This window comes from Hipposideros armiger, unplaced genomic scaffold (genome assembly GCF_001890085.2).
Source record: "Hipposideros armiger isolate ML-2016 unplaced genomic scaffold, ASM189008v1 scaffold_154, whole genome shotgun sequence".
NCBI lineage: Eukaryota > Metazoa > Chordata > Mammalia > Chiroptera > Hipposideridae > Hipposideros > Hipposideros armiger.
The window spans coordinates 2,158,446-2,173,921 of NW_017731504.1; the positions used below are offsets into that span (position 1 = coordinate 2,158,446).

Consider the following 15,476-nt stretch of genomic DNA (forward strand, 5'->3'; position numbering starts at 1 on the left):
AATCTGGATTCAGTTTTGTCATTCTTCTATAATTAAAGAAAATCGGTGGGTTACAAAAGCAGATATGCATAGGCACACAATATGCAACAAATATACATACACAGAAACACATGCAAACCATATACATAGTTATTACTGAGACAATCTTTATCTGACTAATGTTAAAAATAAAACACTAAAATTGACATGCATATATATATATATATATATATATATATTCATATTCTCACAGTATTGTCCAGAATACCTGTGTTAAAATAACCAGGGGTGCTTGTGAAAATGCAGATTCCTGGACGCCACTCCAAATACTGTGGTTCACAAGGGCTCAGGAATATGCATGTTAAATTAGTGCTGCATAACATACTTATGCACAGTAACATTTAAACACTCCTGATTATTGAGACTGGGGTGGGGATTGGGGGCCTGAGCTTGTTGCCAAGTGGGCCTAGATTGATCAGAGGGACTCACATTGGCTGAAGTGAGGTTGGCAGGAAAGAAGGCAGGTACCCAATCTCCCAGTGGGATAATGTAGAGAAGGTACCTGATACATAGTAGGGTTGAAAAAGTGTTAATTCCCTTTCTTCTGTCACACCTCAAAGAAAATACAACCAACAGCTGAGCACACCTGGGGCGTCTCACTGTTTCCTCCCCTGTTTAGTATATTTTGTTCTGTTTCCATATGAACTCACTTGTGAGGAGAACCCTGGATTCTCTCCAGAAAGACTAGAGAACCTGCCTACTCTAATTCATACCTTGATTTCATTATTTATTTTAAAATTAGATTCAGGTATTGATAAAAATTCAAATAGCAGAGTACAGAAGATCATGGGATTTTTTTCTTCTCATGGTAACAAAAATATAAGAGCCTACTGGTTTCACATCAAAACTCTTGAAGCCTCCATCACCACATTTCCTGTTTGTAACTGAACAAAGTACACACAAAAGATTTAAGAAACAGAAGAGAGAAAAAAACTGAGGCAAAGATAAAGACAAGTTTTACTTTCACACTGCTTCTAATATAACAGAACAACATCACTTAGAAACAAAAGTTTGTAAGAACGTTTTTAATCCATGCATTAGCCTTATGGCTACATAAGGATTTCTCTGAGAAAAGAAGTATGTCAGGTAAGTGGCATTTTAAATTCTTTTGTTCCATTCTTATGCCTAAAATTTCACTTAATAATTTCCAAGCCTCCAACAAAGACACTTAAGCTTTAGAATGAAAATTAGTTTACACGTTATTTTTTTAATTGAGATAAACTTTGGTATAATTAAAACATTTTGAAATATATTAATGAGTATAAATTATTTTCTCTTAAAAGAAAAAAATTTGGAAGTGTTTTATAATATAAAGCTAGTTGTAGCTGTTCAGTAAGTGTTTTTTGATAACTATGCCATTTTAAGTACTTGTTATATTTGAAGAAACTTTCGTTGACCACGCATATTTCGCTTCAGTTTAGTTTAGTTAAAAAGCAGGTTAGGAGTAACCACATTCTAATTCTTTAGAGTTTAGGAACTATGTTATCTTCCCCAAAACCAATCTAATTGTCAACATTCAGAGAGATGACAATTTTGCAAAAGCCAATGAAAATGCCATCACTGTGGAATGGATTGTGAAGGTTGAAGGAAGCCATGTCTGTTCCACATTGATGGTTCATTCTTCTTTTATTCTATGTATTTTTTATTTCTTTAATAAGCATCTTTTCATGGTAAGAGAAAACATGAATATTTATTAAGGGTGAGAACTGTGAACTATATATGAAAAGAAAAATATTATACAAGATATTACATTGTATTTCCTTTCAACTTTTATTTCTATACATTCTACATGGCTTGCTTTTCATAACTGAAATAATAATAATGTACATAAAATCATAATCCAGATTTTTCACAAACATTATAATATAACCATTTCCCTTTTAATAATAACTTCTGCCTAATTATTGTAAATGAATGCACAAAATGACATCTATTGGGTTAATTATAGTTTACTTTGTTATTTGTTTATTGTTGAAAATTTATGTTGTATCCAGTGTTTTTATATTTTAAATGACAAAAATGTGAACATCTCTATAGATGTTTCTATATTAAGGGTTATTTTCTTTAAAGAAGATTTCTAAAATTGGGATTACTGAGTAAGAAGTTATGAACAATTTAAGTCTCATTATTACCAAATTGCTTTTCCAAGAGTGATGCCAATTTACTCCCATCCTAAACAGTGTTTCTCCTTAACAGGCTGGTCTCATTTTTAAAACAAATCTCTACTAATAAAAAGTACATGTTAACTCATTGTTTAATATGCATTACTTTGATTATAATGAGATTGAACATTTTTGCTTGGGTTTTTAAACTGTTTGTAATTCTACCATTTTGAATTGTCTGATCATATCTTTTGCTTACTTATTGCACTTATAGTAATTTTAATATAAATTTGTATGAATTATTTATAGTGTAAAGATATTTCATATTATAATTTCTGTGAATTTGCTTCTCACTGTTTGCTAGATTATAAAATCAATTGATTGGATTAATCACACAGGGAACATAAGGTGACATATGGTTTTCATACCTCTCCTTATCTCTTCCAGGGTTTATAGATTAGCAAAGAATGAAAACAATTGTTCCAGTTTTGCTAGTGTCCTGCAAGAAAGGGACATAGCAATACTATAAACAATTACCATGAGCTGATGGCAGTGGGGAACTCAGGAAGGCTAAAGGCAGTGAATATGACATTCAACTATTTCCAGTATTAATTCATTCTAAGTTTTAAAGGGATATGGTAAAATTTCTTCCATAACATTTTTTGGTTTAGATTTTTCCTCCAGGTATAATTCAGCAGCTCTTCCATTGTCAATTAAGGCCTTCTACAATTCGCAGAAGAGATAGCAATGTAAAGTATTTGCCATGAAAGCCTCATAGACCTTAAAAGAAACAACAATAACAACAACAAAAAACCTTAATGTGAAATAAGACAATCAGACGATGGTATATTTTCCATTTAGATAGGTGAAGTAAAAAGAAAATGTGTAAACACAACAAAAAAGTGAAATTATTGCTAGCTACTTAAAGCAATGTATGAAAAGAAAACCCCAAATCTTCTCTTTCCTCCTGCCTGTATGCCTTATAAATGTGCTGTTATCATAATTCTTACCATGTTTCTGCATTCTCATAAAATCAGTATTAGCTGAGTCAAGTGGTGAAAGCGACTCCTTTGGGCTACCATTAATTTAGTCTAAACAATGATTCACAATATAGTTACATTCCTATTTTTCTGAACAAGAATTTTCATTGTCTTTACTCAGTTTTCTCTTCCCTTGAGCCTCAGCCACCTTTTTGAGAATAATGAAAACCTTTCTTTTAGAAAGTAGGTAGGTAGGACTAATTTATGAATCATCTTTTAAACTCAGATGTTCTTTATATTAATGATAGGTCAGAGATAATGATTCATCATTTAATTTAGATAATGTTTGGCAGTGATTTTAAGGAAAGTTAATCCAGGAAAGATTGTCACTTAAAGATCAGAGCTGGGGAATAAATGTCCACAAACTGCTACTTAATAAATATTATTGATCATTTTTCCAGGCATTTTTTTAAATTTTATTTCATTTTCTCAGCATTCCTGAATTAAAAGAGAGAGAAAATTAACAGGCTTTCTTAAGACATTAGAAAAACATAAAAATTGAAGCATTTTGTTGAATAAAAGTTGCCACATACCCCTGTCATGTTCAGGTTTTACCAAGATGCTTCCCTAATAAGAAACAGTAATATATATATATTATATATATATATATATATATATATAATATATATATAATATGTAATATATATATTTTATATATGTGTGTGTGTATATATATATATATATATATATATATATATATATATATATATAATGGAGTAGCTAAATACAGATAAAGAGAGATTCATCTACAGCAGGAATTTTGGTATCATTTCAACCCCAATAGGATTTCTGAAGTTCACCAATTACAATTAAAGATAAATTTTAAAAGTGACATGGAGGAATGAAAACATATTGTCTTAAAATCTACCCTCTGCCTCACTCCCAAATGTATGCTTTCCTCAATTAAATTTATTAACTATTGGTTAAGGGCAATCATGATGTAGTAGAAAGGGGGGACCTTGATGTCACACAGATGCGCATCTGAACTTTAGTTTTACAAGGGGCTTAGGGAGTGACGTTCAGTGATTTGCAGACAGCCACACAATTAATGAGTGATATATTCATTCTCTTTCTCCACACTGTTTGAAATAGACATTCCAATGCTTTTGTCCCTCTCCCCATCACAGCTCCTCCCTGACATACACCATCCACTTCTCAAATAACCCTGTTTATAACACACACTCATTTAAGGTTGACAGGTTTCAAATTTTGCATTACAAACAATTATTTATTAGAAAGCCTCAAACTGGGTTTGAGAATCCACTCCAGTGTACCTGTCTATGACTGTAGTGCCTTCTAATGATGGGGTAATGAGGATGGATGGGGGGGGGGGCAGGTGGTTGCTGTGTGGATAGCGACAATGTGCCACATTCAAAACGTCAAGAATGTGCCTAGTTCGGCACCAAACCTTCACCCCAGTAAGAAAAACTCACAAGTACAATCCATAGGGATTGTTATATCAGAACTTTTTTTTAAACTTTCTGAGGTGCCTAAAATAAATGTACACATTGGTGGAATGCAAAGAAGAGATAGTCACTGCTCTGACAGAGTTTACAAGCCAAGGAGGAGACAGCATCAAGAGAAGCCATGTCCTTTATACTATAAACTCATACATGTGTCTCAATTACAGACTCCCTACAGGAGAAACAATTAAGACATTATATTTATCGCTTTTGTATTGTTAATTGTTTAAGTAACAGCTTCTGTAAGAATCCAACCTGCCAGCAGAAATGCATTAAATTCGCTTAACTGGGTTTCCTTCCAGAGGACATGTAATTGTGAATTTTAAATGCAGTGCCTGCCAAGTATTGTTGGCTTTAAGGGAGTCAGAGGTCTTATAATTAAACCTACTACTATTAGCCCCTGGCAGTTGAAAGCTAGATAGAAATTTAAACCATGGTTTTCCTAGCTGTCATTGCCTTACTAATAACTTTTTGAGGCCTTTGGCTTTTTAACAATATAAATAACTAAATTCAAATTGTCTGGGAGTTCTTTTTCAATTGATAAAAGCTGTACAGATGAAAGTAACTACAATTAATTAATAATGCTACTAAAGATTGCATTTGTTGGACAAGAATTTTTGAGTATTTGTGCATTCAATATTATAAGAGGCACTGTCTTTACTGAATAGATACTCACATGGATCTGAAGATATTCATATTGCATATGGAAAATAACTGGGTAAAGGAAATATGAAGTATGTAGTGTGTGTGTGTGTGTGTGTCTGAGAGAGAGAGAGAGAGAGNAGAGAGAGAGAGAGAGAGAGAGAGAGAGAGAGAGAGAGAGAGAGAGAACATTTATACATACCTGCCATTCAAGTTCAAAATCTTCACTATTTAGCTACTCAGTATATTCTCATCTGTTTTATTTGGTTTTTCAAAATGAGGGCATTTATTGTTGGCAATCAAAGTTATGAAAGATATCAGAAACCTCATGAAAAACAAGGCTTCTAAATGAACATCTTCTGTAAAACTCAGAGCACATTACAAAAGAAAAAAATCTTGGGAAACAAAGGGGTTAGATATGAATATAGATTCCTAACATCAGAGGGAAAACTAGAGATCGTGCTAACCCAACTTCACACATAAGAATTTAGCCTGTGTTTTCAGAGGCCTCAAACTGGTTACATAAAGCAAATTTACTGTTACAGTAAATGACAACACCCAGCCCTAGAGGAATGTACCATGTGGTCCCAGTTCTTGCCTTAGCATAGCTGATACATTTCATGAAAAGTATTAGGTCTCCCTTTAAAGCTTTTACATGAAATATAGGCTTGTGATACAGATTTAGTTTGTAGCTGAGAGAAATTTATCTTCTTGTAGCAATTAATGGACTAATACAACTTTTTCAGTGTTTCCTTTAATTAAAAAGATGAAAGGGAAACTTCTAACTAAAATATAATTTTGTGCAAATGATAGGATAATTTATAGCTAAAAATCAGTGTATTTTAAAAATAAAATTAAGGCTTTCTGCTTACTGCCTTGAATATGCTTTCTATACTGTACTATATTTTATTTACCCAAACCACAACTATTTATTAAGTATATACTAAATACTAGATGCTGTGAGAAATGGAAAGAAATGAAAAACACTAAGTAAGAAGAAGTATGATTTTATTAGCTTTCTCAAACATGATAAATTATAGAGATTTGTATTATTTTCTGTGTATTTATTTAAGCCCTTGCTTTTTCCTCAGAAAGGCAGGCATTAGAAATACCCAGAACAGTATAAAAGATAACTGAATAAATTAAGACAAAGGGAAAATAAAGACCAAGGGATACAATTAATTCCCAAAGAGGAGTATCACGTAACCCTACAGATTTAAGGTAGATTGTGTTTCAAATGATACACAAACACAGACTGATAACCAATGACAAGTACATGGACTATAAGAGTAAAAATGTATCAGTTCTTGAGGAGATCCCTAGCTTTTCATACCTGAGATACCAAATCATGTATTAAACAATATCTTCTAATCCATAGCATCCCTATAATTAATGAATTCAGTGGCAAGTTTCCTCCAGTTGGTTCTTTTTCTTAAAATGGGATTTGTTTTGCCCTAATGGCAAAGGCAGCAAATGGAAGAGAACAAAAAGAGCAACAGAGCATTTTAACTTCTATTTTCTGACTACAACTTGAAGGTCAGGTCCCTATTGCCATTTTAGGGTAGGTGATCAGCTGAGATGGAAACAAGTTTAATACTTTGTTAAGAAATCTTGGGAACAAATTATAATAGATATGTATGATACTGGGGGAAATGGGGTGGCGGATTGGGGGTTGTCACTTCGAGGGGTAAAATGTATAACTATTGCACTGCATTGTACAGCTGAAACTAATTCTAAAAAATGTGTATTTCATAATAAAAAATAATTAAAAGAAAAAAAAAAGAAATCTTGGGGTCATAACTAGGACATCTCCCAGTATAGAAAGTCATTGAAACCCATTCTACCTTTATTCAATGGTAGATCCAGGGAGAACTTATAGACCGGGTCAAAATTTCCTTCCAAAATCAGTTTTGCATTCTTTCATCATGTGTATGAGTGAATGATCAAAGTCCCAAGGCATATGTCATAGAAACTTAATGCAATAATTCTAGACTGGACTATTCCTAAAGCAAGGTTACCAGTCACCCAATTTGACCAAAGATGTTATATTTCCCCATATATAAAACACACCCTTTTTTGAAAAATTTCGGGTCTAAAAACTGGCTACGTCTTATACAGTGGTTGTAGATTTTTTACTTACATTTCCCACTTTTTTCACACTTGTTTTTGCGCTCATTGTTGTAGATTTTTTACTTGCATTTCCAGCTTTTTCGTGTTGTTGTCTTTGCGCTCATTGTTTCGCACTTGTTACCGGTATATTACGGTAGGTTACGTTTTGCCATGTTCTGCCCAGAAATGGCTCAGAAAAGATTTTCGTACAGTGCTGAATTCAAGTTAAAAGTGATCCAGTTTGCAAAAGTGAATGGAAATCGTGCTCCTGAACGTAAGTTTGGTCCTCCTCCAACTGAGAAAACAATCTGAGACTGGTTATGGGAAGAAGAAACCCTACTGAAAACGCCACAGCAGAAGGAGACCATGAGAGGCAGTATATGAAGACAGTGATTCGTCATCAGACACAGATGAGGACAAGCTAATGGTTGGGAGTTTTGACAGTGATGAGGAGTTGTATGGATTTTATGGTGAATAAAACTTGAGTTCAATAACTTTATGTAATACATTTTTTTCAAATTTCAGGCCCCAAAATTAGGTGTGTCTTATACATGGGAGCGTCTTATACATGGGGAAATACAGTAAACTATTAATATATCCATTAAATGCTTAATTTTAAGCAATGCAACTTTCTGGTCAACTCTATAGTAATAAATTAGCTGTGAAATGTGTTCTTAGGTAAGTTATTCTACACTATAATTCTATACTATACTATACTATACTATACTATACTATGGTATATAATTGCTAGGCTGAAAAAATGGACTTCTGTGAAAAACAATAGTTTGAATTTTAAGTAATTACTCTTCAACCATTCTTTCTTTAATAATATTAATAATAATTAGACAGAGCAACTATTTCATGAGTCTACTATTTTTTGATAAAGGTAGAACCATTATATCAGCATATAGAAAAACATCCATTTTTCTGTTCTCATAGTTGGAGGGTGTGCATTTATAAGTAAAGATAATCACAGTAGGTCTTTAAGGTAAAAGTTAAAGAAGAGAATGAAAGCACACCTCATTGTATGCTTCTTAAAATTATTATATGGTCTGTGAGGAGACTGCTTCTACCCACCCTGACTCATGCTATTAACATGAGTCAATTTTATACAAGCATGTTTCCTAGGGTTCTGGTTGGCTCATACAGCTCACCTCAACTAGTGGTATTTCCTAAATTCTGTTCCCAGAGCTTTTACTAACATTAATCAAACTTTCTGAAGACTGATTTTTAAGCAAGAAAATAAAATTTTCATTTATAGTTGTGACCCCCCCACCCCCACCCTCCCATAAATCTAATCAGATAGCTAGCTAATAACACCAACTTCCTTATATCAAGTCTCATGGGAAACAAACTAATTCTCTGCACGTTTTTTGGCAAATGTAGATTCAGGGCAGAGAGAATTAGGATGTTGCTAATGAGTACTTTCACCAAAGCCACAGTGGCCTAATGAGTTACTCTTTTCTCACAGGATCTATTTCCCAGCCACTGGAAGGCAGGTCTTTTCTCATAGTACTAGAGAGAAATGTAATAGAATCTTCAATGAGTTGTGGATGCTTGTAGACCTCATACTTGATCAGAACTTTTCTGTTTGGCCATGGTCATTACATTACCCTTCTTCACTCCACTTTTCCTTTATTTAGTCAGTTGACACATGTTTAGTGAGTACCTATTGTATGCTGAGTAGGTTGCAAGGACAATAGTAGAAGTCTTACTAGTAGTAAGATAATAAGAATAAGAATAAGAAAAACAATAGCTAACATTTCTGATCATTTTATTAGTGAGAAACACTATTTTACAATCTCATTACATGTATTAATTCACTTAATCCCTATGTAAGGAATGAATACGAAGATAAATATGACATTCTTTCTGTCCTTTGGGAAGTTGACAGTCTACTGAGGAGAGATATATATAAATGATTACATCAATATTTGTTGAAATGTAAAGAGATATATTAGATGTCACTTGATGGGAGGACAGGAAGCATTGAGTTAATGTTTTAAAGAGAAAGTAGTCTTGAACAATGAGTAGGAATTCATCAGATGGGTAAGGAGTAAGCAATTTCAGGCAAAGGGGTAAATATGCAGAGACATGAAGACATGAAATGGTAAGCATAATATCTATTGAAAATTACAAGTGCTTCAGAATGATTGGAACATGGTATGTTATTGGGGAGGGGGGCGGTATAGCAGATAAGTCCTAAAAGAGGCAGAAAACCTAAAGTAGCATTTTGTGGGAATAGTTCAGTTAAGTAAGAAAAGTGTGATGCCCTCTATATTTAGCAAAGAGATCAGAGCAGGCACCTTCTCCTGAAAGACCTGTGTTACGGGCTCCAGAAAGAAGACAAAGAGACAACTCTCTCCAGAAATCACAGAGGAGGGGAATATATGGAGACAGTATGTGGAAGGATAGTAGCTAGATCATGAGTAGCAGTTGACATAGTGTGGATTAACCAAAAATACATAAATTAAACAAAAATACATGAGTTAACTACAAATACAACATTAGGGCCAACTGAACTAATAAGAAATAGGCCAGACTGACCTGAGAAGGGTCTGCTTAGTAGAGTGTTTTAAAACCTTGGCCATCAAATCTTTTAAAATTTGTATATCCTTTGATACAGAATTTCATTTTTAAGAATATTTACCTAAAAAAATGTTAAGGTGTGTATACAATTTTAGATAAAGATATTCATCACATTATTTATATAACTAAAAATTAGAGCAACTTAAATGTCTTATAATAAAGGATTGTTTTAATAAAATATGGAAAACATATACAATGGAATATAGGGCATCTAAAAGAAATGGAAGCATATTTTGTTTATAGAAAAAGAAACACACCATGGAATTATTGGGGGGAAAGTAGATAACAGTATATTCACTATAATTGATTCCTATTCTCCATCTGTAACAATTTGCACACAAAGAATAATAAATTTGGAAGTATATTATCCAAGGTATTCACAGTGATTATCTCTTGATAATAGGATTGTGGTTGATTCTTATATTTTTGCTTATCTGAGTTTACTGTTTTTTAACACTGAATGTGGATGATGTGTATAATAAGTCTGGATTCTTGGTAGCAATTAAAGTTTATTTATTTAAATGTCACCAAATACAGTGATTGTAGAGGGTGAGTGATAAGAGTCTATATTTGGCTGACTGAATAAACTTGAAATAATTGTTGTGATATACCACAATAGAAAATATAGTGTATGCCCTCAAATTGCTTTAAAATATGGAAGAACTTAGAACTGTACCTAAGTGACATACACAAGAAGAAGAAAAGAAAAAGTCTTTAATAATATAAATCATTAGTTTAATCATTAATTTAATAACATAAATAAATGAAAATTTCTGTAAAATTGCTGTATTATGACAATAAAGAGGGTAATGGAGGCCCATCTGGCAAGTGAGGCAGCTTGCTGGTCCCATTTTCCACAATTATAGTTAAATCCTGCACCTGAAAAGGGTTATTATCAATGGTTGGGGATCAATTTTTCTCTGAAAGCTTGCCTTAAAAATTCCCTTTGACTCAGCAGTTCTATTCCCAGGAAACTCTTCTACAAATAACCCACTTACACATGAAATATCTGACCAATGGAGTTTATTGCATTTTGTTTGTAAGAGAAAAACATTTGAAAAAAATCAAGATGTCCATCTTAGAGAAATGAGTAGATGAATTATATTACAGAAAATACTGTGGAATTCTATGCAAACACTAAAATTAACATACTAACATGGTAAATTCCCCCAACACACTGGTAATTTTTTTAAAAAGGGTGAATTAGTGTAATATGAGTGTCCCATTTATGTTTTAATAGAGAACCTTACATGTTACATTATGTTTTAGTATTGCTGGAATTTTTAAATTTTACACTCAGCAGTACTTGTTTTTATTTAAAGTAAATAATTAAGCATAAATTTCAAATAAATAATTCTAGGAATATATGCAACATCATGCAATACCTGGGATTATTAGTATACTTAAAATAGTTAATAAATATTATGTTGTAGAATTCTCATAAATAATTATGTTCATGATAATAAATTAGCCCCCTCCAAACCCTAGTGTTTTTTAACCCAATTAATCAGTAGGTTTATTGCAGAAAATAAAAGACTGTTCAAGACTCTTCTCTTATACTTTAAGACACATAAAGTATATGTCAAAGAAAGGAAAACCTCACATTTTCCTACCATTATCAATGAACTTTACCCATTTATTAATTAATTGAAAAATTTTTAGAAGTTATGAACTATATGTCTGGAAATCCAGAGTAGAAGGCAGAAATGGTCCTATTCTCTGAGGAGCTTATGGTATTTTGAACATCTAAACAACATGGTACAAAAATTAAAGAGAAGGTAGGAAACATTAGTAGATATTTGCTGGTGTTACAAGAGCCAAAGACTTGCTCAAACAAAAGCAATGTATGAAAAAGTGATATGCAAATTATATGCATATATGTATATGTAGACCTATATCATAAATACGTATATGTACATTTTATATATTTAATTATCTATATGCCTAACTATGCTCATTTAAAATTAAATGATGCCAATAAATAAATCAAACCCACTAATACACAGGACCATTGAGGGCAGTTGGATAACAGCTGCGATGTCAACAAGTATTTAAAGGAAATAATTAACAATTCAAATGTCAAATTTTAAATACTGAAAATAAATAAAATAGAGCAGCACAAAGAACATTTGAGTGTAGGTATTCTTTATTGGATGATTTAAAGACAGATTAGGGAAACAAAACTAATTTCCCTCTTATTAAGGTTTGCCTGTTCTGTTTACTGTGTTTAAGCTGAGGTATTTGGATTTCTTTGAAAGGGCCTAAAATGATCTTTGATTCTGAGCAGTCAGACAGAGAGAAATTGGGACAGTGAAGGAACACGATCTCTGTAGCTGTTTACATATTGCACTTCTTGCATTTCTAAGTATGTGTTTATACATCCATGTCCTGAACTAAACGAAGAGCCCCTTGAGGGCAAAGATGCTGTTCTCTTTATCTTTGATTCCGTATAGAGGGCACAGTTCCTGGCACAGAAGAGATGTCTATTCGATACTGGTTGAATATATAAATATACAGTATTATAGAATCATAAGTTATTTTTCTGGGGTCAGCATTCACACAGGTATATGACTACTAAGATAACTAACTTAATTATATATATGCATGTATATATAATATATAATATGTATATTATTATATAAAGGCTAATTATATAATAAATAGACTGATTATAAAGTTAGGTTAATATATATAATGTATACATATATTCATATATTATATATAAAATAAATACTTTTATGTAAAATAAATTATATACTTTATGTATAATATATATTATACATATATAAAATCAAGTTAATTATTATAGTAGTTTCTCATATAGGTATAAAGTGTGCTATAAAAATTATGAGCAACTCATAGACAAAAATATCCCACAGAACTCCCTTTATGGCTCAGGAATGAAAAAAGACTTTCTCAGAGGAGAAAGAGGCATAATCAATTCTCTACTATCCATTCATGGAGCTCTAAATAGTACGAAATAAGCTCCTTATGGCAAGTTTGACAAAACTGGGTTACTATGATTCCAGAATTATTGTTTTATCCTAATACACAGTATCCTATACTATTGGGATTAGAGAAGGGAATAAGTGGTTTTCTGTAAATAATGAAAGCAAGTGTGATTATAGTCTGAGGGTTAAAGAAAAGGGAAAAGCATAGCGAAGTATGACTCTGGGTAATTTGAATATTCTTGATTTTGAATTAAAGTTTGTATAATCAGCCACCAGTTGTCAAATTTTGGTAGCTAGGTTAAAAATGTCTTCCATGTCATTAACACTAAGCATGTGAGAAACCGCTTCCTTTTGCCCATGCTGAATGCGGGAATTTCACCAATACCCATTTTGAAATCTGTAAGAAGCCTTTGGCTTCCAATGTTAATTAATCTCTTGGCAGAGGATTTGTCCTTCACTGTTAATAAATGCAATGGTTTAAATTGTGGGAATACCCAGTTTAAAATGAATAGGTAAGCAGCTACTATATTAAGGCCATGTTTGTTTTTGTTTACAGGAAACTTTGAATGCCATGTGTATGTCTGGGCAATTCTAGCCTCCTTGGTGTTAGCTCTGGTTATATCGATGATCTTCAATATTTCCCACTATGTGGAAAAAAAACGACAAGGTAAGACATTTTGAGAAATAGTCATATGGCACCTTCTTTAATGGAAACTGAGTAACTGGAAAACCTACAGAAAAAGACAATTTTATAACATGTTATCCAACAGGATATTTTTATCTGTAGAAAATTTATTTGATACATTTTTTTCACCCTGAATATTCTCTTAATTTAAGAATGTAATTGTATTAGAAATGTAAACAGACTCCCAATCTTAGCTTCATCTCTGCCTTAAGGTATAGAGTGAAAGGGAATATCCTAGTAAATGTATGGTTCCTCCTCCAATTGAACAACCTATGAAATTAGTCTATTCTGGAGCAGGCATAATGGTTCTCTGTGATTTGTGATGAGAAAAATTGAAAACCAGCTCTTTAAGATTCCACTGAAGCTTACTAAAACTTCTCTGCTTCTATCAGGGTGTCTAAATTTGGGTAGGCAGGGTAGGGATAAGAAGGGAACTGGAAAAGCAATAGACTGAACCATGAGCTTATTTTCAGACACTCCTCTGGTCTAGAATGGCAGGTCAAGGGGACCTGCCACTGTTAATAACTTTTCCTTCCACAAGCTGGGCAGCAGTTTTAACCTAATGAATTTCACACACACGTGCATGATGTGTAATGCCCAGCAACTGGCACAATCTTTGCACAATGTAAACATTCAATATATGTATTGTGAATACATGGATGGGTGGATGGATGGATGGATGGATGGATGGAAAAATGAAAGTTCAATTACTTGGGGAAGGGGGGTCTTAATATTCTAGAACGAGCAAATTGTTGGAGGCCAGACATTTAAGTGGTGATCAATGAACAGAAAATAAAAAATAAATACATTTTCTTTTAACAGATGAAAATAAATAAAATGAAGTTAGCAAAATTAAGTTAGACACATGTGACCAAGAAAAAATGCATGAAGCTAATTTATAACAATGGTCAGATTCTGGGGAGAGTCCTTAATTCTCTTAGGAGTATCTTCTTAAATGTTTATAATGATAATGTAAAATATGAAGAAGAAGGCATTATTGTCATGCTGTATGAGAAAAATGAGAAGCACTAGAAAATGAAATGATATAGCTGAGGTCACACATCAATTTAATAGCAAAATCAAGGGTAAGTGCTCAGTTTTTCTAATTCTCTGTCCAAAACAATTTCTACCAGTACATGCTGCTTTTGCATTGTTGACCAAATATCCTCATCCAGAATCCCAATACTCTTTTAGGCTCTCTATTATATAATTTCTATGCTTAAGATGAAATTCCAGGCAGGCAACACTTTTTTTTAGCAATAATTTCAGTAATTACTCTCAAATAGAATATTTTTCAAATAAAGTTTGTGTCAGATGTACAAATGACCTATCATCAGACATATTCTAAAAAAGCTTCCTTTGATTAAAAAAAAATGAGCTAAGACTACCACTTTTCTTTATATAATAGCTTAAAATGCATATATTTTAATTTTTTATTAAAATATTTTATGAATGCAGATAATATTTTCACCTGAAATGAAAAAGGTGAATTGAGAGCTATAGAGATGAAATAATTTAAGGTGGCAACCAGGACAAAAATAAGCATCTGAACTAGTACGTCACTCTTCCACTGATTCCAGTGCGAATCCTCTGAGGCATGTGTGGGGCCAGGGAACCAGTGGGTTTTTCAATTCTCATTTTTGATAATTTGTACATTGAAATTTATACAGTCACATCCGTATCATTTTGCCACCATACTAGCTCCTTTCGGGAGTTTGTTTATAATGGTTAGATCACTGCTAAAAGACTGAAATTTAACTAAAAAAAAAAAAAAAAAAAAGCAGGCTTTTAAATTTTTTTTTGAAGACAGATTTCTTTTTGTCTTTTCCTAAAAGCAGTATAATGGGAAATAACAT

The 15,476-nt window shown here is 32.6% G+C and overlaps 1 protein-coding gene across 1 annotated transcript in view; it reads left to right on the top strand.

Annotated features, from left to right (window-relative positions):
- The first annotated feature begins 911 nt into the window (after positions 1 to 911).
- The window catches only part of TRAT1 (T cell receptor associated transmembrane adaptor 1), a 33,278-nt gene continuing 18,713 nt past the window's right edge, over positions 912 to 15,476 (top strand). Inside the window, exons 1-2 of the mRNA XM_019651172.1 lie at positions 912 to 1,125; positions 13,492 to 13,602. Of these exons, the coding sequence (XP_019506717.1) occupies positions 1,119 to 1,125; positions 13,492 to 13,602 (118 nt within the window). The 5' untranslated portion in view covers positions 912 to 1,118. The remainder of the gene's footprint in view (positions 1,126 to 13,491; positions 13,603 to 15,476) is intronic.